The 24,371-nt window shown below is 46.4% G+C and overlaps 1 protein-coding gene across 3 annotated transcripts in view; it reads left to right on the forward strand.

Annotated features, from left to right (window-relative positions):
* The window catches only part of TBRG4 (transforming growth factor beta regulator 4), a 282,366-nt gene that overhangs the window by 65,891 nt on the left and 192,104 nt on the right, over positions 1-24,371 (forward strand). For all 3 annotated transcript variants that reach the window (XM_069645809.1, XM_069645808.1, XM_069645807.1), the window contains exon 3: positions 10,723-11,043. In XM_069645809.1, the coding sequence (XP_069501910.1) occupies positions 10,723-11,043 (321 nt within the window). The remainder of the gene's footprint in view (positions 1-10,722; positions 11,044-24,371) is intronic.

Genomic DNA, 24,371 nt, shown 5'->3' on the forward strand with positions numbered 1-24,371 from the left:
ACACTTCTCTTTAACCTTTACATGACCTTGCTGCCTGGGATCATCCGCTCACACAACCTCACCTGCTATAACTATGCCGATGACGCACAAATCATCTTGAGAGTTCCTAAATCGACCCTCACCCTGACCTAGCAGCATATCTCACTGACCTTGACCGCTGGATGACGACTAATCATCTCCTGCTGAACCCAGGGAAAACTGAGATCATGGTATGCAGCAAAATAACTTCCCCCAACCTACTCCCTGGCCCTCACTCGGCCCTCCCTCTCAACCTCCTCGACCACCACCACTATCAAAAACCTCAGCTACACAATGGGCTTGGACCTAACTGTGTCTCACCACATCAACAATTCATTCAAATCCTGTCATTTACACCGCTGGCGTCTGAAGCGCATCTTCCCTTACCTCACCTACCCCCCAATAGACGGGCTGCAATTATGTCCATTGTCATGTCCAGAATTGATTATGTGAATTCCCTCTCATGGGTGCACCGGCCTACCTACTAAACAAACTCCTAAGTGTCCAAAACGCTGCTGCAAAGCTGCTTCTCGCACTCAGGTGAAGGGATCGCATCTTACCTGCTCTGCGCACCCTACGCTGGCTCCCGATTGGACGTAGGGCAACTTTCAAAATACTGTATATTAATCACTGAACGGTACACAAAACGTGCCCCAAATACCCACAAGAAAAGAATCGCGTCTTACCTCCTGACCTGCACCTTAAGGTCAAGCACAGTCCTCCTCCTAGTGGACCCCGTCTTCAATTTGCCCAGGATCAGAGGGTCCACCTACTCAAACCTGGCACAAACTTTTTGGAACTCGATGCATCCCAGCATTAGACACAGCCAAGACGACATGGCCTTCCGGAAGGCACTCAAACCTGCAAGACTTATCCTTGGCCTCAAGCCCAGGGACTGCATCTCTCCAGCCCTAAAAACATTCCACCGGCTCATGGTTGCTGCAAGGATCGCATTCAAATCCCTCTGCATCATCCAAAAGGCTGTCTGAGGCTGAGGGCCACGCTATCTACAACTTGCTCTCACTAAATATTTGCCTTCCCCTAAATAACATGTAAGGGACCGCTCTGACCACTCGACCACCACCACGTCCAAGAATTTGTCAATTAAATTGAACGCTATGCACCGGCTGGCCCCCTACATGCGGTTGACTATGCTACCCTTATCCAGCCAAGAAGTTAATAGCCAGGCCTCCAAACCATGGACATAGTAGCACTCATGCCCTACGCTATGACTGGGCCTGCTGTGTCCTTTGTTCTCCACCAGGCGTACACTACCTCCAACCATCTGGAAGCATTGCCCTAGACGAACCCGAATCCTAGTAGCACTTGTATACTACGCCATGACGTCGTTGGATCATTGCCTTCCTCCACCAGGTATATACTACGCTCTGAGGCCTAGACATCCATCTCCAATTACCTGGATGGATTATGCTAGACTCGTAACCCTAGCACTTAGATACCTATGCCACGACTGAGCTTGATCATTGCCTCCTCTAGATATGCGCTACTTTAACAGTCCTGGAGATGTCTATTCTTGCTAACCTTACTTGAACTGGAAATCTTTGAGCAGAATGACATACTGAGGGCCTACTAGCACTTACATCTTTGCTAATCCTACTGATCTGGGAATGTATTGAGCAGAACTACATACTGAGGGCCTTCTAGCACCTATATTGAAACAATGATTTGGGCCAGACCTGGTTGTCCTAGTCCAACAGACATGAATGTTCTCGGATCATGTGATGCTTAATCTGATCTGTCTGGGAATTGATCCCCGAACTCCTTACACGTGGGGCACAGTAAGGCCTGTATTCTGATGCTTTATTGAGCTTGCTCTTCATCTCTTGCTGTTATGAACCTCAATCGCCAATCGGATAAGCGCTCTAGCACACCCAGCTCTCGCAAGGGACTGTGATGCAGTGTAATTTCATAAACTAGGACAGGAATACCCGATCGCCCGCTGTAAACAATTACCTGGCACCTAAAAACATTTGGCTCCAGTACCACTTAGGCTCAAACTTTAGTTCCACCTTCAAGGGTATACGCTCTAGAAATCAGTCAACAAAACTGGCGAGGCAAGGGACATTGATGTGGTGTACGAAACTGTGTTAGTCACACACAGCACACACAACAAGGCCTTGCTAGATGCTGGACCTTGTGGTTCACTGAGTAACAGTCCCCGTATCTAGGAAATACTCGTCCATTAGTACAGAACTTGATGCAACCGCACACTGCGAAGGTACACCAACAAGCAATTGCAGACTCAGCAAGGCACAGGGATAACCATAGATGCTGATGCTGCACCGGGCTCACGAGCATCCGCCATTATTTCTAGGACGTAGTGCTAGCACTGAGAGAACTCAACTGGATGCAGCAGTACTCCAGTAAGCAACTGAAGACACAACAAGACACATAGATGGCCATAGCCTTATAGCCCCGAACCCAAAGGGAGATACTGTCTGCTAAATAGTCACTGGAAGGTCATCAGAACAAGGTCTCCCTCCAATCCACACAGCCACTGAAACGCACCATTATGCTAACTCTCTCTTCTGCACCAACAAACAAAAGAATGCCGCTATACCCCTTGAGTAATTCTGCCTAGCTGTACACATACTTGTACACCTCCATGATCACCCTAACAGTCTTTAAAACGCAGTGATACCCCACAAAGCTGCACACATCCCATTCACAACCTCCACCGCCTCCAGAATGCAGCTACCCAAATCCTGTTGGCCTTGCTGATCACATTCTACTGATCACACACAACCATCGCACTAAGCCAACCACTAGAAAGCAGCTACACACCACTTAATCCGCCCTGGCTGCACACATACCAAGCGCACTAAACTACTATTATCCACAGACCTGGACTACGGTCCCCGAGGCCGATCAATCCACAGCGCTTTGGAATCATACCAATGGTAAAAGGCGCTATACAAATGCCCAGTAACATAACTTCTGATATTTGTTAATCTGCTTAGAATCACATGCTGTGCATAGGTCCGACATCCAGTGGTCACTGCGGAGTATTGCATTTTGTTTTTTGTAGTCGAAAAGGGGACGTCGACAAGGCGTGTCTGTAACACTATCCCTATAGTGACGTGCGTTGTACCCACAATCCCTCACACGTCGAGGTCCCTCAGATTGTTTTTTTCCGCCCAGCTACTGGTCGCCTTTATGCGGAGCTCCTCAAGAGACATTGCCAAATAGTTTCTTCGACCTTTGGTCGTTTGTTATTAATATCAATAACGTAGATCCCTCCCTCGACGCAGAGCCGTTTCTCCGCCGAGCAAGATCTTCGACGGAAGGACGAGCGGAGGGGATCCTTCGGCACTGCCGAACACGTGGCCTGGCCTTGCCGGCCATACACAGTAGGGAGAGTGGGGTTTTGTGGTCTTTCTTTCTTCTCTTTAAGAATGCCTTTCTCTTTCACCTCCCTCTCTTTCGAGGTCGTAGTCACACTTCTTACCCTCAGCTATGGAGAGGACGCCATTTAGGTTTTGCCCGCTTTGCAAGGGTAAATGTACCTTGAAGGATAAGCACAAACGGTGCAACCGTTGCTTACCCCTCGATCACCAGGAGGACGGCTGTGCGGCCTGTAAATTACTAAAGCCCAAAACTCTAAAAGAACGCAGGGTCAAAAGGTGGGTGGCCTACGCCATTTCTAGGCCAGACTCCTCGCCCGCTGCCGCCGCCGCCGAGTGTGACGAGGACAGTGACTACACGGCCCCCGTAACGGAGGCTGTAGACCTCTCAAAGGAGCGTTCACGCTCCTCCTCGTCCGTCCCCGGCCCCGACAAGTCCGGCTCACGACCAGTTTATGGGGATGAACACCCCGGCGACAAGGACGCACACGGAAAAACACCAAAGCACATACCCTTCGGCACACATTCGTCGAAGACGAAGGCAGCCATAGCGCCAACGGGGACGCCGGGCCCACCGGTGTCTTCCGCCGACCGTAAGGGTCGTCAGCCCTCCCCGCCACCGCTTCCGCGACAGGCGACTGGGCACTCTAAAAATAAGGGCGCTAACACCAAAACCTCCGGTGACGCGCATCGCAAGACCGCTCACGTTGCCAACAAGGACTCGACGAGCAAGGACTCGACGAGCAAAGGCTTGACGTTACATAGCGCGACGGCGACCGATCCCTCGGAGGAGAGAATGATCGCCGAAAGCCTCGCGCGCATAGCATCTAAGGACGGCCAGAGACGTACGGCGAGTGAAATGCCGAAAACTGCGCACAAGGCCAAAGATACGCCGAAAGCGCCGGAAAACAGATCAGGCCAGTTCCCGATGCCGACAGAAGGCCCTAGCCAGCAAGAAGGCTACTCAGAAGGCGAAGGCTTTCTTTCTTCGACGTTATGGGACAGAACCAGACAATTACAGGAGGAAGAAACTCCTTTTTCTTTCCCAGACCGTCCTGGCCGACCTCAGTGGACCTTTGAAAGGTTCCAGACCTGTATGGACAAACTAGACAGGTTCATGTCCATCCCAGAAGACAGGGCACCCAAGAGACCAAGGGAGGCACCCCTGGAGAGTCCAAGGGCTAAATACCAGAAGTTTTATAACCCCATACAGGAGGACATATACTCTTACAGTCCCACTGAGGAAGACACCTTCTTCCAGGAGGAAGATGAATTCACCTATGTTGAGGACCTACAAGAAGAGGAAGGTTTTCACGAGGAAACTAACCTATGTGAGGAGGGATTCCAGGAAGACACAGGCGAGGGCGACCCAAATCCCTGGCAGTCACCGGCTAGGTCGACTGACACAGGCAGTAGCAGTATAGTCATCAGGTCTACTGAAACTACACCAGTCAGGAACCCTTCGCCTGTCGATGATCAACCCACCTTCAATGCACTGCTGAAGAAGGCAGCAGCACATTTCGAAATCGAAACTGGGGAGGTCACCCCAGACACCGTTTTTGTGGAGAGGATTATCGAAGAAAAAAACCCCACTAGCCAGATTAATACCCATCCTCGCCTCAGTTAAGAGACGTATTACACCTTCTCTTTCCACTCCTGCATTGGTGAGAGGGGTCAATCCGAGGATTGAGAAACTGTTCTCTCCCTCTCAAGCAGACCCATTATATATTAAGGGTCACTCAATCCCGGACTCCCTGGTCGTGACCAACACCAGGAAAAGGGCAGGAGTCCTAGTATCTACTAGCGAGGCACCCCCAGATAAAGAGGGGAAGAAGCTGTATGCCCTAGCCAAGAGAATCACCACCTCTGCAGCATTCTCTATGAGAATCGCCAATAATAATAATACCCTATTGGCAAGCTACGCCGATGCTCAATGGGCTAAGCTCAAACAGGACATGGAAGAAGTTCCCGAACCGCTAAGGACTCGTTTACTGGCTACAGTTAACGAGGGCTCTCTGGTCAAACAAAGCATAGTCAAGAATACCCTCGATGCAGCAGAGACGGCTGGCCGCACTTTGATACAAGGAATTTTACTGAAGCGTCACGTCTGGCTTCGCAATTCTGGATTTAAGGCCGAAACACAAGCATCCCTTATTAATAAACCCATTGAGGAGTCCAACCTCTTTGGGAGAGCAGTGGATGACGCGCTGGAGAACGCGAAGAAAGAATTTGATACAATAAAGACCTTAGACCAAATTTCAAAACCCCCTAACAGGTGGGGATTTGGTAATAAGCGCTTTTTTCGTGGACAACGCCAGCAACAAAACCAACAACAACAGTATTCTGCCAGCAACTACCAGGGTAATAGCGGCCAGTACAATCAGAGGGGTCAATGCCTTGGCAAGGGAAGAGGCTGGGGTTCCACCCCCAGAGGCTCCCAAGCCAACAACACCACCAAGTGACGCGAAGATTCGCGTCCCCTCCCATGCAACGCCGGTCGCGGGCCGCTTAACATCCTTTCTTCCAGCATGGGAGGGAATAACATCAAACCGCTGGGTACTTTCCACCGTAGCCCGCGGCTACTGTATAGAGTTAAACAGTTCCCCAACATACAGACCCCCGAGGGGACACCGCATGACACCAGAACACCTCGCCATCCTTCTCCAAGAAGTGGACCAATTGCTGGAAAAAGGAGCCATAGAGGTCGTGCCTCTATCTCAGGTAATGGAAGGTATTTATTCAGTGTACTTCCTTGTACCCAAAAAGGATCTAACCATGCGCCCTGTATTAGATCTGCGCCCAGCGAACAAGTTTGTCAAACCCCAAAAGTTTCGTATGGTGACCTTACAGGAAGTGATCCCACTGCTATCACAGGGAGATTACATGACAACACTGGACATGAAAGATGCATACTTTCATATTTTAATGTTGCCAGCGCACAGAAAATAGCTCAGGTTCATGATAGAGGGCAAACACTACCAGTTCAGAGTGCTACCCTTCGGCATAGGATCTGCTCCAAGGGTATTTACAAAAGTAGTGGCAGCGGCCCACCTGCGCAGGTTATCCATCCCAGTATACCCTTACCTCGACGACTGGCTCATAACGGGATTCTTACGAGACCTGCTTCTCAAACACCCAAAAGACTGTAGACCTTTTGTTCCACTTAGGCTTCTCCATCTACGAGAAGAAGTTCAGCTTAGACCCCAGCCAAGTCAAACAATTCCTAGGGGCTCTAATTCGAACAAAGGACGGCCTCGTCTTCCCCTCCAACGAGAGGGTCCAAAACATGCTGTTTCAGATCCCCCAATATTTGGCAGGTCGAGAGGTGACGGTGCGCAAAGTGATGCGATTGCTAGGAATGATGGCGTTGTGTATTCATTTGGTACCTCACGCGCGCCTGCGCCCAATGCAAGAGTGGCTCATCAGCCAGTGGTGTCAGGCCAGCGGACAATGGGACGATCTAGTGGTGGTCTCGCAAGCCTTGGTTCTCTCGCTACGGTGGTGGACAAAGGAAAACCTGATAATAGGGAAACCCTTTGCCACACCCGCGGTGGAGGCCACTCTAACCACGGACGCATCCCTCACAGGATGGGGGGCTCACCTATCCCATCAGACTGCTCGCGGAGTGTGGACTCCAAACGTAGCATCCAAGCACATAAACCTACTGGAGCTACTGGCGGTGTTCAAAGCACTAAAAGCCTTCCAGGAACACCTACAAGGGAAGACAGTGATGGTCCTTACAGACAGCACCACAGCCATGTACTACATCAACAAGCAGGGGGGCACCCACTATCCAGGACTGTCCAAGCTGTCCCAGAATATATGGAAGTGGGCTCTCAAACACAACATGTTCCTACTGTCACAACACGTACCAGGGGAACTCAATCTGCTAGCAGACGAACTCAGCAGAGACTTCCCCCTGCCTGAAGAGTACGAATGGTGATTGCACGAAGACATCGTCTTAGACGTCTTCACGCAATGGGGATTCCCGGAAATAGACCTGTTCGCAACTCTGGAGAACTCACAATGCCAAAGTTACGCCTCCAGGTACCCCCAGAACCAGTCCAAGGGGAACGGTCTGTCGATTCAATGGTCAGGGAAATTTGTTTACGCCTTTCCCCCGACTCCCTGTCTCAACAAAGTGGTGCACAAGATGCACCAGGAGCAAGTTACCATGATACTAGTGGCCCCAACGTGGGCCCGGCAGCCATGGTTCGCTCACTTGATGGAGATGTCCCTATCTCCCCCAGTGAAACTTCCCTGCCCGTACAACATGCTGTCACAGGACAAGGGCAGGACACTGCATCCATGCCCTCAGACCATGAATTTTGCAGCCTGGCTCCTGAGATCATAAAATTTGGACATCTACAACTCCTGCAGAGATGTATGGACATCCTCAGGGAAGCCAGAAAACCTAATACTCGCCACTGCTATTCTAGCAAGTGGAAAAGATTTGTTATCTGGTGTAGAGGTAAGAGCATCAACCCGGTTGACTGCTCTCCCACACACATTGTTCTGTACTTAACCCATTTACTGGATTCAGGTCTAGTGTTCAATTCCAAAAGTCCATCTGGCGGCACTTTCTGCATACACCACTTCCCAACTCAAAGTGTCGTGGTGGAAGATACCAGTTATCAAGGCCTTCATAGAGGGGGTAAAGAGAATACACCCTCCGATAGCTAACCCAGCTCCCGGATGGGACTTAAATGTGGTACTTTCTAGACTCATGGGCTCGCCTTTTGAACCCATGCACAAGGCAACTCTTAAAGACCTCACTCTTAAGACTGCTTTCCTAATAGCTATCACCTCCATTAGGAGAGTAAGTGAACTACAGGCTCTTTCTGTTCTAGACCCCTTTGTAACAGTTCACAAGGATAAGGTGGTTCTACGCACACACCCAAGGTTTGCACCAAAATTCATCTCGAAATTCCATGTAAACCAGTCAATAGAACTACCAACGTTCGTTCAAAACCCTTCCAGCTTGGGAGAAAAAAGTCTGCATACACTAGATGTACGCAGAGCTGTCATGTTCTACATGGAAAGAACCAGGCCACTGAGAAAGACTAATCAGTTCTTTGTCTCGGTGGCAGCAGGAAGAGAAGGAGATGCAGTCTCTAAGTCCACTATTTCTAGATGGATTGTTCAATGCATCACTCTCTGTTACACTCTTGCTAAGAGGGAACTACCCTTCAAGCCAAGAGCGCATTCTACTCGAGGCACTGGGGCTTCCATAGCGTTCATTGCAAATGTTCCCCTTGAGTCCATCTGCAAAGCGGCTACCTGGAGTTCTGTGCACACCTTTACAAAACACTACTGTCTAGATGCACACTCTAGATCTGACCCCCAGGTGGGACAGGCAGTATTAAGACATCTTTTCTCTACTGTTCCTTCTCATAACCCACCGCCAACTCCAGGTACTGCTCGCTAGTCTATGCACAGCATGTGATTCTAAGCAGATTAACAAACATGAGAAGACAATGCATTACTTACTGTAAAAGCATTTCTGATGGTTGTATCTGCTTAGATTCACATGCGCCCACCCTTCCTCCCCGCTCGGATGGAAGGAACATAAACACCTTTCTACATCTCTCTCTCTTTTCTGTACTCACTCACGTATAGAAGGCTCCGTCAGGGCAGAAAAAATACAGAGGGACCTCGACGCGTGAGGGATTGTGGGTACAACGCACGTCACTATAGGGATAGTGTTACAGACACGCCTTGTCGACGTCCCCTTTTCGACTACGAAAAGCAAAATGCAATACTCTGCAGTGACCACAGGATGTCGGACCTATGCACAGCATGTGAATCTAAGCAGATACAACCATCAGAAATGCTTTTACGGTAAGTAATGCATTGTCATGTCTGCTGGTTTGATGCAAATGGGATGGCATTTGCTTTTTTGTGGAATAGTTTTGGTTTTGTTGTAGTGTCATAGAAGTATAGTTTCAAAACCCAGAGGACCTTTTTTTAGGCTCATGTTACTTTGCATTCATGTACTTGGTGTCTTCCATTCACGCTAGGCAAAACAAAGCTACAATTGTACTTTTTTGGCGCTTTACATAGGGTTTTATCTTTTTGTAAAAATGTTTGTAATTGCAATTTATGCACTTTTAAAGCTGGTGTTATAAAAACAGTGTTAATTTAAATCCATTAAGACATTTTGTATCCACTAGAGCTTCAAGGGTATATGATTGTGTCCCAAGTGCGGAATGGGTTGCAATCCGAGCCGCTTCTCTTCACTAAATTGTAATATCCTAGGCAAACTATTTGTGCAGACTGTCGTACCTGCCAAAATTGGCACTCCATGTACAGGCTTTGTGTTGTGGGCTGAGGAGGATGGAGTCCAGTTATGCTTTTTGCTGTTGTGGGGAGGCAATTCATTATGGGTTTTGTGATGTTGGGGATGCAAGATGGCAGATCTGGGGGGTTTTCTAACTTGACTTTTATTTGGCTTTTATAGTCAAGCCAGTCTACCCATCATTTCTCTGGCTCCCCCATCTCTTATTCACAATTGTCAAGCAAGCCAACCATGCACCTGTAACGTACAATATAATAAATCACCGTCTGTAGCGTATAACAGGCATCTGATAAAGACATGTAAGGGGTTTAAGAACGGTGTCTCTTTCTCGGATATAATGGCTCATGTCCCAATATGGTAGAGCAATTTCAACTGGCCCAATGTTAACTGCAAATAAATGGAACCTAGTTTGTTCACTGCTCAATGCCATCAAATATATCTTTTGGGGCACAACACCTCCCCTGCTCTCTTCCCATCCCTCTCCACAAAATTAACATGAAGATAAGTAGCCAGCGAATGTGTGGGTGTCCATTTCCCAGCTAGCTGTAGCAAACAACCGTAACCCATATCTTAAAAACCTGACTTCTCTTTTTCTTCAAGTCCAATATCAAATCATTTGTGTTAAAGTTTCTCTTCCCATTTCATTTTTGCTTGGGTACATGCCTATTAAGGTCATGGTCTTTCCTAAACTGTTCAGAGATTATTCTACATGGTTCTACTAGCATGCAGTTTTCCCTTGAGAAACTGAAAACATGTTACTCACTGATTCACCCTTTAGAGTCAAGCAGGACATCGCCAACTCTGACCTTTGTTCAAGGTGTCTTTGAAAATAATTTCAGCAAGCAAAACCAAAATTCTCCAACCTTTTGTTGTTAATGGTCCCCACTAGCAATTTCCTTCAGAATTGTCCTGAGCGTCCATCTCATCTGCATACGGAATTAATGTTTGTATTTCAATAATTATTATTGCAGCCCATAACTCCCTTTCGTGTCCAGCTATAATTGTGATTTACAGTAAATGTCTTGTCTCCCCCTGGTTCAGCTTTCCCAAGTCTGGAATGGAAACCTGGTGACTCTGCTGCGAAGCCTGTATCTGCTGAGGCTGGAGGATGGCAAGGTGCTGAGATCTGTGGAGAATGAGATGCACTGGCGGCTCCGGCGGCTGTCCTTCAAGCAATTGGTGCTTCTGGCAGACTACTGTGGGGCCTTTGCTCAGACCCAGGAGCAAAAGGGGCTAGTGTGTGATGTGGTGAAGCACCTAGAGCTGCGCTGGACTGAGATTGAAGATGTAAAAACTGTGGTGATTCTGATGACCAAAGTGGGCTACATCTCTCAGTCGCTGATGGAGAAGCTGGAAGACAAGGTACAATGTAATGTCATGCCACAGTTGTAAGGTACAGGCCTCTCGAATCTTCATTTCTTTTACAATTTTTATGAGCTTAGTGATTCATTTAGAACTCTTCTCGGTGAAATCGGTCTTGCCTAAGGGTGGTGGGACTCCCAAGGTTTCAATTAATGAGGGCAAAAGTAAACGCAGGGTGCAAGGACCGAAATAAGAGTTTAAGCAGGAGCCAAAAGCAGCTCTTGGATACCCATAATCGCCCACTAAGCTTGAGTTGCCTCTGGGTAATGTGGGGCTAGTACATGGTGATTTGCAAATCTTACGTCTACATGAGCGGCAAACTCTAATATCTTTTCCATTACAAGACCCATTCTCATTTATGTCTTCTAGATTTGTTCTAATGCTTCCTTAAACACATTCACAAACACTGATGATGACGCAAAGGTATGATTTTATGGAACCAGTTGGCCTTGGGAGTCAAAAGAAGCTCCTGGTTTCTGTTGATGTCAAGCTACCCACGTTCTCCAAGGCTACACGCAGGAGCTAAATAACTCTCAACTCCTTAATTTCAAACCCTGAGGGTGTCGGTCTCCTGAAGGTTGTTACCAAGCAAAGTGTTTTCAAATACTTTGTGTAGACCAAGAAGGTCTGGGTTTTGTATGTTGGAGGGAGGCATTGGGCTCTTGGAAAAAATGTAAACAATGGGAAACAACTCTACTAAGATGCAGGACTCTCTTGTCAATTGCGGTAAAGAGCCCCACACCCCTCTACCCCCCTTGATTGAGCTGGTGTGTGGCAATGCCTGCAAAACATTGAATGGCATGTTTTCATTATCCCAATAATTCACAAATTAACTACAACTGAGTGCAGTTCTTGGGCAATGTAAGGAAGGCCACATCTTCCTGGCGGGCCTTTTTTCTGCTAAAGTTTAGCTTGCCTAAAAAGCACTCTTTGTTACAGTTAAAATCAATCAATTGTATTTAATCAGAGTTCCAAGACCTTAAGCACCACCTTATCCCAAGCAGGTAGTCGTTCCCTTTAACTTTTTATAGAAAATAATTCCACCCCTGAAATGCATGATTTATTTTAATTCTTGCCCTTCAGAACTGTCTATTGCTTCCATCGTTCAGATCATATTCCATGCTTTATTTGTTAACGGGAAGGTGCAGCTGAAACAAATATGTAATCCGTTGTGCACAACCGGGTATAGGAGGTTTGTTTTCCTGTAGTGTACACTACACTGAGTAGGGCTAGTATCCTTTCCAAGAACTTCAGCTTCAAAATGTTGGCAATAGTGGACCCTATATAGTATTCACTTACAGTCCTCGTTAGGGAGGTTTATCATTTTTATGCTTCATCCCCTCTTCTAGTGCGCCCCTCTCCCAGCACCTTTTGCTGGACCTGGACCTTTCTCTTTAACCCTGATTGAGTGGACCCTTTTTCCACTCCTTCATTCTTGTGGGCTGTCTTTTGGAACTCTGTTCTTTGTATTCTACCTGTACTACGGAGTCTATTTTCTCCATAAACACTTAAAGGCATCTGTATTTTACTATTGCCGCACACAGCTCCTTAGGGGCAGTGTTACTGGGGACCCCTAGGGCCCCTCCTTTGCAATTCGTTTCTTTATCCGCCAGTAACTACAGTTCTTAAGGATATCTCTCCTAAAAATGTTAGTGTGAGAGATTGGCACACAACTTATGTGGAGTACCAAAGGATACCAAGTATGCCCCTTCGCTCTGCTTTTGTGACTTTTTAGTCACATAACCAGTATCCTAGTTGTGGCTGGTGGCAGTGGATGTGTTCTACCAACTGTCATTTTTATATCGCAGTCTGTCCATAGCCTTGGTAGTGCACAATAGGGGCAATCAAGTACCAACTTGGGGCCTCCCTTCTTTTTTCACTATTGCTAGCGTGGTTGTTCTTTTTTAGCCCTTCTACCATTCTGGGAGGGGGAGATTGCTGTGTTTTCTGCTTTTGGCGGGAACCATTGTGTGTCCCCGGTAAGGCTCCAGAGTGTCTGGACAGGCAGGTAGTGGGGGAGGCGATTTCCACCCCCTGTCCTTTGTCTGCCAGAGTGCCTGAACAGAACCAGCTCCCATTGGGGGTCTGGCTGTCCTGATTGGACAGCCAAACGCCCCTTTCTGTAAAATGCTGAAAGAGATTGCAGAGGCGTGTGTGCTGGAATTGTATAAAAGGTGAGGCTCCTGGAGTGAAAAGCAAGTCGACCACTGGCAGCTGAAGTAACCGAAAAGACGACGACCAGAGATACCTGCAGATCTCTTCAAAACAAGTAAGTCATTCACTTTCGAGTTAGTTAGGGTCCAGGGACTTTAAACAAGACACCCTAGTAGTATTCCAGCAGTGGGCCTGGGTGAACTGATTGAGAGGACTCCCAATCACATGAAACACCCCAGAGCTACACAGGAATCACATAAGGCTTAAGGTGAGTAATACCCCATCCAAAACAGTACCACAGCACAGAAGAAGAGTTTGCAGAAGGATGTCTTCAGGTTCTGCAGCCAAAAACCTGGTCGATTAATTCCTTGTGAAGACTGATGTCCGGACACTAGAAGGGAATTTGCAGCAGGGATCAATGGGGAAGACTCCAGGCAAGGGTTTCCTCGTGGCTGGATGCAGTTCTGTGGTTTTGGCGCCTTTTTCAGCAGCCAGATGAAGAATGCATATCACTGGTCGGATTCTCATCACTCTCTCGGTCCTGCACTCCGGTGAGGGGACTTCATGGATTCAAATTGTGTCTCTGGAGAGCCAGGTCTTCTTGAGACTAGTGGATCTCGCCTCTGTGTAGGATTCGTGTTCGGGACCACCAGGTTGATTGGAAGGAAAGGTTACAGCAGGCTCCGGTTACACAGCAGGCTCTCTGGTCGAGGAAAATAGCTACAGGTGTCCTTTATTCATCTTCCTCTTCGGATTCAGCTCCAGTGGTCGACTTTGTCAGCAGCTTCCAGGTTTGGGCTATTTAACAGGAACAACAGCACAACTTCTGCAAACTCTCCCTGCATTGTACAGCAAGGGGCAGTCTGGCATCAGGAAAGCCAGCCCCCCCACTGGGAGTTGATTCCTTTCAGGCAAGGTGAAGGACAAAGGGCTGCTCAGTTTTGGACCCCTCCCTCGCTTCCTGCTTTCTCGGACACTCTGGAGCCTGGGCAGGGAATCCAAAGGATTCCCACCGTTGACAAAACTTTCCCTGCCATTCCCCTGCCATTCTAAGCAGGAACGACCTCAGTGGAAGACCTCAAAAAGCAAGTACACAAGAAAGGGCAAAAAAAGAACCCAACATGTTTGTAAAATGCTAGCCCTTGTGCATTACTGAGGCCGAATTAATAGCCTGCGAGTAATAAGGACTGAAAGTCATGAAGGTAAAACCACTGCCACTAGCCATTCATGTAAAACTTGCAATTGTAACAAAATGTTACTAGGTAAGTAAGAAAGAGGATACATACACATAAGGTGGTGTGTGCTGGCTCACATGAGAACTGTAGTTCACCCAAGTATTGTAAAGAGAAATTTACAGCTTAAGCCCAAAGGTTTTAGGAAACTATAACTTCAACCATACACTATGGAGAGACATAAAATGGTCACCCATAAAACGAGTAAAAGACTAGGTGAGAGGAGAAAGAGAGTTCCCTTTACCTAGGTACCAGGTAAAATTGTTACCAAATCCAAGCAAAAAGTTCTGGGGTTAGATACGGGTCAGGAAGATTTATCATAAATATGAAATTCTTAACTAACAGTACTTAACAAGCACTTTCCCATGTCTTTAATGTGCTAAATGTATTAATGTGACAATGAGGAACTTAATGTTCATCCCTGAATGGGCAGAAAGCGGTCTTAAAATGTTTTGCAACATGTGACACAGGAAATGTGATCTAGTGAATAAAATGACCATGTGGGATCTACTATGTTGGCTACACCACAAGAAAAGTCAAAATAAGATGGAACGACCATCGTTCAAACGTACGAATCAGCAATCAAAGATCACAAGTGGCCAAACATTTCAGCGAAGCTCGGCTAATTTTCCAAATGAGGTTTCTGGTCCTTGAGATGATTGATGAAAAGAATAACTATGTTGACATGGAGCGCATGCTGAAACAAAAGGAGGCATAATTGATAGATTTCTTGAACTATTTACATCCTTTAGATTTCTTGGACTCTTTACATCCTTTGGGCATTAACGAAGAACAGGATATTTCTTGTTTCATCATCATCAATTAGCCTTTATTCGATTATAGAGTCATCAGCAAACATCTTACAAACAACATGGCACAATGCATAAAAATACATATCCATCGAATTCCAATGAAATACACATATAGCTAAAAACACTAAACATTAAAAACCTTGACCACATAAAATGCTGCAATAGGAAAGTTTGTTCTAAAAAGATTGGTTATGCTTGAGAGAAGTTACATAAAAAATAGAATAGAGGCCAAAACTGATCAGGCAAAGTTACATTTGGGATGTCAAAAGCAGTCGTCTTATCCATGCTCGATGACTATATTAGGCTACAAAATACACCACATCCATATTAAAGAGTTTAAGCAGGAGCCAAAAGCAGCTCTTGGATACCCATAATCACCCACTAAGCTTGAGTTGCCTCTGGGTAATGTGGGGCTAGTACATGGTGATTTGCAAATCTTACGTCTACATGAGCAGCAAACTCTAATATCTTTTCCATTACAGAAATGATTGGCCTTGTATAATGTATGAATTTTGTGCAGCAGAAACAAGGGTTTAAGGTATGTAACTCTCAAGTCTTTAATTCTGCAGATGAATATAAAATGCAAGCTATCTTCTCTTGTAGCATCACAAAGCATACAATTGACGCCATTCGAGTTTTTGCACTTGCCAGTATGTGCCCAGACCTTCAAATATCCATTTCAAATGGATTGTGACTTCCCACGTATTCCTTATCTTAGATATTCGTATCGTCCGCTTTGCTGCTTCGGAAAATTTGTTTCCACACCAGAGGGCGCTGTGCTAGATATCGTGGCATCAATGTCCCTCGAGGGTTGCTCGATCCGTGCCCGTTGGCTTCAGTTCTGTTTTTCCGAAAGCTTTCACTTCGTGTATGAAAACGGCGCTTCAGTCTTTCGAGATGTCTTCCTCATGTAATCCTTCTACCTCTAAAACTGGCTTTAAAAAGTGCCAGAGTTGCGGGAAGAAAATGTCTATAACTTACCCCCATCGAGTTTGCCTCTGGCGTTTGGGTCCGGACCATCGAGTTGATAAATGCGGTTCCTGTTAAGCTATGACGAATAAAGCTCTTCGAAGAAACATAAAGGGAAAAGTCCCAACGTAAATCAAAGAAATCTAGGTCGAGGAGTAGGTTAAGAAAATCTATGTCTTCTGAGAAAAAGAGGTGTCGGCGATCTCCCTCGTCTTCTGATACAGGGGTTGTCACCTGTCCATCAAAACATGATTCCCCTAGAAAATGGGAGGCTTTTATAGCCTTGATGATGCAAATCTTTGAGAATGCGGCCCAGACCCCCTCGAAGAAATCATGTGAAGACCATGCCACAGCTAATTCTAAAGATGACCGAGGAAGGTTAAAGACTAGACGCTCTAAATCTGGTGAAAAATCGTTGAGCGTGTTGTCGAGAGAAACCTCTCCAACACCTCATAAAAAGAGCAAGACAGGCCTATCGGTGCATAAGCACTGGGTACCAAACCATCATCGAAGTCTGTGTCGAAGGTCTCCTCGACGCCTATGTCGACGACTTAATCGACGCCAGTGTCGAAGGTAGCATCGACACCTTCCTCAATGGCGCTTACATCTAAAGCTCCTTCGACCATCTCGAAACCAGCACCGACAATATCGACGCCTTTGTGGAGGATAACATTGTTTCCCGCACCAATATCGACACCTTTGGCGAAACCAAGGTCTATGCCTTCACGAACCACGGGTAAAATATTTCACCCTGTGCCAAGAACAGACTTTTTCAAGTCTATAGCCTCTATTTATGAGGAACAATCCTCTGAAGAGGTGATTCCCCTTTTGCTATAAAATATGGTACAAGGGATGTTCCTGAAGAACTAATTGACCCTCAGTCCAAAATGTCTGACCTCTATGACATTCTACAAACAGCTAGTGGTATAGACACGTCACCTGAGTTGGAATTCGACAAACCTGACCCTGCTGATCATTATAGAAATATTATGAATAGGGCGGTGGAGTTCATGGGGTGGAACAGAAATTCACCCACTTACAGGATGACATGACGGACATTCTCAGTCAAGGTCCTCAAAAGGATCCTGTTCTTACTTTTCACACAGCACTTCAGAGGAAGGTTATGGCCGCATGGGAACCCCCAGAATCTGGACCCGGGGTGAACATTTCTACTTGGAAATACAGACCACCTGCTTCTGGACATGACAATTTAACTAAGCATCTTACACCAGAGAGCTGCTACATCCACTAGACAATCTGTATACCCTTCTATTCCCCCAGATAGGGATGATAAAAGAATGAATGCCTGGTCTCAAAAGATTGTTTTCTTCGAGCATTATGGCTTTAAAGTCAACAAATGTGACCTGCACCCTTGCAAGATTCACATACACCCTGTGAGATTGTATTAGTGCAGCAGCTGAACACATTCCTGAGGACGAGGAGCAAGACTGCTTCCTTGCGATTGTGAAAGATGGAAAGGAGGCTATGAAGGGAATGCCTTCAATCAGGACTGGACACTGCTGCAAGCATCAGCAGGTCCATGGTGTCTAGCACAGTGCTACGCAGGTTTGCGTAGCTGAGAAAGTCAGGCTTTGCACCGGATGTGCAGGCCAGACTTCTTAATATGCCATTTGATGGCTTGGGGTTGTTCGGCAGCAAGGCAAATGAACGTTTGGAGAAGCTGCAGACCTCCAAGGCGGCGGCTAAGTCACTTAGCACCTCCATACGACAACCTCAGCAACACTACTACTCAGGCTCATCTTCCTCAAAGGGTCGTCCCTTTCGTTTTTATTCCTCATTTGGAAGAGGAAAAGGACAGGCTTGTAAAAGGGGACAAAGAAAATGTCCTCTGGGTGGACCAGGAAAGGGTGCTAGATCAGCCCCAGCTGCGGCATCTGTCCCCTCAGCTGCTGCTGCAGCTGCCGTAAAGCCACTCTGAGGCCTTGATCCACAAGACCCTGGTGGGAGGAAGGATCTCTCAGCATTTAAATGAATGGCGGGGCATTACTTCAGATGCTTGGGCACTGGAAACAGTGGCTCACGGTTACTGCCTTCCTTTAAAAAAAAAAAAGGACTCTAGACCATCCACCGGGATACAACTCTGTCAAAATTCCAGATCCGCTCCATTTGCAGGAAATTTTAACCCTGCTAGAGAAAAATGCAATAGAGCATGTACCTGTAGCGGAGAGGAACAAGGGTTGGTAGAAGGACGGAGGATTGAGACCCATCTTGGACTTAAGAAACTTTAACAAGTTCCTAAGGAAGGACAAGTTCAAGATGGTAACCCTTTCTCAGATCCTTCAGGCTCTCCAACTCCAGGACTGGTTGGTTTCATTGGACCTTCAGGATGCTTATTTTCATGTGCCGATCCATCCCAAGTACAGAAAGTACTCGAGGTTCGCGATTGGCAGTTCTCACGATCAGTTTCGAGTTCTGCCATTCGGGATGACCTGTGCCCAAAGGGTTTTCACCAAGCTGATGGTGGTAGTGTCAGCGAGTCTCGGGAGAGGTGGGATTCATGTCTACACTTACTTGGATGATTGGTTAATCAGGGCATGTTACCCAAACAGGCCCAGCAACATCTGAACATGACCTGCCACTTCTTGCACAGACTGTGCTTCTCCCTCAATTACAAGAAGTCAAATATGATACCATTCCAAAGACTTCAATTCATCGGAGCAGTCCTGGATATTTCCTCGGGCAAAGACTCGCCTCCCGAGGTGAGAGCTCATCACATTCTGCCGATGGTAACAAAGTTCCAGAAAGTTTTTCTGAGGTTGCTCGGCCTCCTGGCATCCTGCATTTTTCTGGTGCCAGTGGCCAGATTGAGAATGAGATCCCTTCAATGGGCCCTCAGGACTCAATGGTCCCAATTTTTGGGGAATATGTCAGATCTTTTGCAAGTTCCAGCCAGAGCGGCTCAAGATCTGCTATGGTGGATTTACAAGGACAATATTCTTAAGGGAGAATCTTTTTGGCAACCATGGCTGGAGATTAGTGATTGACACCTCACTCACAGGGTGGTGAGCTCACACCAACGATCTGGCAATCGGAGGTCGTTGGTCTCCATCGGAGTCCAAACTACACATCAACCTTTTGGAGCTGAGGGCAATCAGACTAGCGATGAAGGCCTTGCTGCCCTCTGTATGGGGAAAGAATGCCCTGATAATGACAGACGACACAGTGGCCATGTACTACCTCAACAAGAGAGGAGGCGTAGGGTCACTACCACTGTGCAGAGAGGCAATGCAGCTCTGGTTCTGGGCAATACAAGAAGGAATCTCTGTCGGCAGTTCACCTAGTAGGAGAGCAGAACACGGCGGTGGACGCTCTAAGCAGGCAGAGCACAGTGTCCCATGAGTGGGAACTAGCTCAGGAACTCCATCAAGAGAGCTTCACCCTTTGGGGAATCCCACAAGTGGATCTCTTTGCGACCAGTGTCAACAGAAAGTGCGAACTGTACTGCTAAAGGGAATTTCCTCCAAGTGGATCTCTAGGGGATACATTCGTATAGTAGACTGGGAATTTCCACTCCTATACGTGTTTCCTCCAGTCGCTGTGATTCCTCACGTAATCGGGAGGTTGAGAAAGTTCAGGAAAACCATTATCCTAATTGCCCCTGATTGGGCCAGGAGGACATGGTACCCGGACCTTCTGGACATGTCCATCTGCCCTCCAATACGTCTTCCACTAAAAGAGGATCTTCTCTCGCAAGAGGAAGGTTGGGTTCTCCATCCAGAGGTCAAGACACTTGGCCTTCATGCATGGTTTCTGAGAGGCTGAGATATAAGGATTGGGACCTCCCGGACGATGTAATGGAGATTTTGCTTTTGGCCAGAAGGCCAGCGACAAAATCTTTGTACAGGTGTCATTGAAACAAGTTCAGCAACTGGTGCAAAGAGAAGAATGTGGATCCATACTTTCTTTCCTATTACATTTGGCCAATTGAGGCCTCCAGATTGGCACAATAAAAGGATGCTTGGCTGCGCTTTCTATTTTTAAGCGCTCCTCAGAAGAGGTATCTTACTTTAAAATTCAATTGATTGTGCAATTCTTAAAGGGTCTCACTGACGTGTACCCTCCAGTCCCTATTTGGGATCTAAATTTAGTACTAAAATTCCTTACATGCATTCCTTTCAAGCCTTTGCATTCTTGTCCGCTAAGGCTTCTCACTTTGAAGACAATCGTACTAGTGGCTGTTACATCCGCCCGCAGGATGAGTGAGTTACAGGCTCTCTGGTAAGCCTCCTCACACCATTTTTCATAAAGAAAAAGTTATACTTCAAGTCAAACCTTCATTTCTACCTAAAATAGTCTCTAACATTCACTTGTCTCAGAAGACCACGTTGCCATCTTTCTATCCTCCCTCCTCGTGCAAGTAAGGAGGAAGAAAGGCTCCACAGCTGGACCCTAAAAGGGCTCTCAGCTTTTACATTTCAATACAGGCAGAATTTCGGGAAAGTGACCAACTTTTCATTGGATACACCGGCCACAAATTGGGCCTGGCAGTAACGAAACAGACCTTATCCAGATGGATAATTCTAGCAATTGGAGAGTGTTACAGACTGGCAGGTAAAGAACCTCCAGATGGGCTAAGGGCTCATTCTACTAGGGGCATGGCGACTTTGATGGCTCTTCAGGGGGGTGTCCAAGATATTTGTGCAGCGGCCACCAAGTCGTCCATGCACACTTTTGTGAGCGCTATTGTTTAGATTCGACCTCATCCTAAGGGGGTCTTTTTGCTAAGGCCGTTCTACATACGGTCCCTAAGTAAAATTAATTTAGTACTCCCTCGTCCAAATTTTCACTGCTTTGGGAGTCCATCTAAGATGAGGAATACGTGTGAGGACACAATCCATTCGAAGAACAAGTTACTTATCAACTGTAATGTTCTTTCGATTGGATGTTCCTCCCACATATTCCTAATCGACCCTCCCAGCCTACCCCTCCGTACAGTTTACATATTTTACACTCCATGTTCCTTTGGAATACGGTCTAAGGGACGCCTTATCAACTGATCAGTTTCGAATGTCGAAAAAACCAGAACTGAAGCCAACGGGCGCGGCTCGAGCCATTTATACTGCGGATGACGTAAAAAAAAAAACTCTACAGCAGCCCTCGAAGGACATCGACGCCACGACATAGAGCACAGCACCCTCTGGTGTGGAATAATTTTTTCCTAAGCAGCAAAGCGGACGATACGAATATCTAAGATGATGAATATATGGGAGGAAAATCCAATCGAATGAATGTTACAGTTGGTAAGTAACTTGTTCTTCTAAACTCAATATAAAGTGCTCGTGCATAATTTGGGTTGATTATATCAAGGTACGGCTCATAGCCAAACATTTGTTTGGCGAACAGATAATCCATGCCAAGAGACAGACCAACACACTCACTTTCCATTTTTCTAGACCTAAGTCCACCCATGCCTTTTTTTCCCCCGAGGAAGAAAGCTTTAGTAATCTGACTTGTCAGTCAATAACAGGAGAGATTCAATGCTGCCAGGCAGTTTCTACATGGGCAAGCCATGGAATATTTTGCCCCCCTTCTATGTTCGTTACATGGATCAGAGTTTATCTGTATGTGACCATAGCTGGATTCAGCCATATTCGGATCCAGTAGAGAACCGGTCTTATGGAAGGCCTCTTCATCTATTGGGCAGATGTCGCATTCCATGCAAACAAGAGGGGTTGGAGCACTTTGGGGGAGTAAGGGAATGCTTTTTAGGATTTTTTTTATTATAGTCAGAATTCCACTCCTAGTGAAGCCCCATATTTCTACGCCATAAAATGCTGCTGATTTTGCTTGTTCCTTATGTACTTCCAAGACTGGACGCCCTGCTCCACTGCCATGGCTGAAAAAGAACTTTTCAGAGAACCACAATCCCCCTCGCCCACCTGCCCCCCCTCCTCCACCAAAGCATCACTAGGCTTGTCTACCTGTAGAGCTCACCCGGCATTGCAGGTAAAATGGATACCCAGGTAATCATACCATGGAACCTGCTCCAAATATGAACCTCCCATTTGGTGTTCTTCGGTCAAAAGGTCATGCTTTTTGTCTTACTTGCATTCAATTCAAGGCCCAGTTCAGCACATTTCCTTGTGAAACGTTTCAGGGAGGATCTCGGACCAGTTGGTGTAATGGACAGAAGGACCGGGTTGTCTGCGCTGCGAAGAACAAAGCTGGGAACTTCTCGTTTCCCATCCTTGGAAAATTAAAATTATGCTGGTTTAGTTCTTTGAGTGTTATTGTAGATGCAAAATAATAATGGAGCTAAAACGCATCCTTGCCGAACACTTCGGTCCAGGCAGTTGTCTCCCACTAAGCTCCAACCTACTTTGGCCGAGTTCTCGGAGTATAATGACTGAATTGGCATTAATAGTGCCTCAGAAATGTTCTTGGACACTAATATATCCCATAGCATTTTCCTCGGGACACTGAAATGCAGTTCATAAATCATCAAAGACTGCATAGAATTTAGTTGTAGACACACACCAGATGCTTTTGGGCAATCAAATACAGACGGAACCCCTGATCCCCTGTGCTCGGAAGCTTGCTTGTAGATGGCGAAGCAAACCATCACAATCTACTGTGGAGGTTGTTTGGAAGAGCCTTTGCAAATATCTTCCCTGTGATGCCTAATGGGGAAATGGGGCGATAGTTTAGAGGATTGTCCCTTTCCCTCTTTTTATATATCGGGATAATCGCAGGGGTCCTCCAAGAGTCCAGTATTGTCCTCATAACGAGCATGACTTTTAAAAACTTTTGACCGGGACCCATATTGTTAGTTCTTCCTTAAACAGGTCTGCAGGAATCCTGTCTGGCCCAACTGGTTTCCCCACCTTTTGGGACTACCATACAACCTCCACCTCCTTTTGCAGAAACGGCAAACAAGGACCCCTGCCGCCTCCTTGTTTCGTCTGTACGCCTGTAACAGTTCGATTGCAAATAAAATGTATAATATATTACAAAGTAATTATCTATTTTCGTTCAGAGAACATTTTCAGAATACTGGAGTATGAACATTCAAACTATTGGTTTGCCTTCGTTTTTTGGTATGGTTTCACATTATCTCTTTGCCTGACATATATTCTTTTCTTCCTTTTTATTTGTTTTGATGATCATTTTTTATGCCAAATCTCCCTCCACTGTGAGACCCCAAGCACTTTTTGCTGGACTTGTGGATTCTTTTTCCATGTTCCTAAGTTAGTGGGAACCTTATTCCCCACTCACCCTTTCTTTTACTCTTTTTATGGGTGTAATTGTGTTTGCTGGTATGCAGTTATTTTTTTCAACAGGAATTCTGTCAAAGTTCTTTACTTAAACAGAATATCCAATTACATTGGGGATTGGGGGGGTGCTTAACAGGTGGGGAGGGACCTGGGGAGGGGGATTTGTGCAGGGAAAGGGGTGTTTCAGGGGGAAGTAAAGTACTTGGGCAGAATTCCTGTAAAAAAAAAATAACATGGCACCCATTTTCGGACTATATATCCTTTCCTATGACTTTTTGGGCATCTAAATTTAGGTATTGCAGCACACAGCACTTTATGTGCAGTGTTGCTGGGTTGCACTTGGGCCTTCCCTTTTTGCTTTCTCTTGACTTATTTTGTAGAAATACTGTTCTCAAGGTTAGAGAGGGATTTTCATCAATAGCTTTGCCTAGCTTAGGCAATTCAATGAACACTGCTTTATAGAAAGAGGCACTGGATTCACTGTTACTCGCAACAAAAGAGATTAGTTGTAAGGCATCCCGAGTCAATGCCTGTTATGGAGATATATCAGTTTTATGCTTCATCCCCTCTCCTAGAGAGAGCCCCTGCACATTTTGCTGGACTTCTGGACCTTTTTCTTCTAGCCTGAATAAGGGGGGTCTTTCTTCCTCTCATTCATTCTTATGGGTTCGATCTTTGGAACTTTGTTCGGTGTTTTACCTTTCTATGGAGTCTGCTCTCCTCCAGATCTCTTTTAAGGCATCAGTGTTTAACTTTTGCAGCCCGTAGCACCCTATATGCAGTGTTGCTGGGGACACCTTGGGTCCTCCTTTGAGATTCTTTCACTATCCTGGAACTACTGTTCCCCAGGATAGAGGGATACTTTGTGGCCCTCCCAAAACGTTATACTATGAGAGATAAGCACAAACCAACTTATGTGGAGTGCT

Source organism: Ambystoma mexicanum, chromosome 2p, assembly GCF_040938575.1.
Source record: "Ambystoma mexicanum isolate Mex_15411 chromosome 2p, UKY_AmexF1_1, whole genome shotgun sequence".
NCBI classification, from domain to species: domain Eukaryota; kingdom Metazoa; phylum Chordata; class Amphibia; order Caudata; family Ambystomatidae; genus Ambystoma; species Ambystoma mexicanum.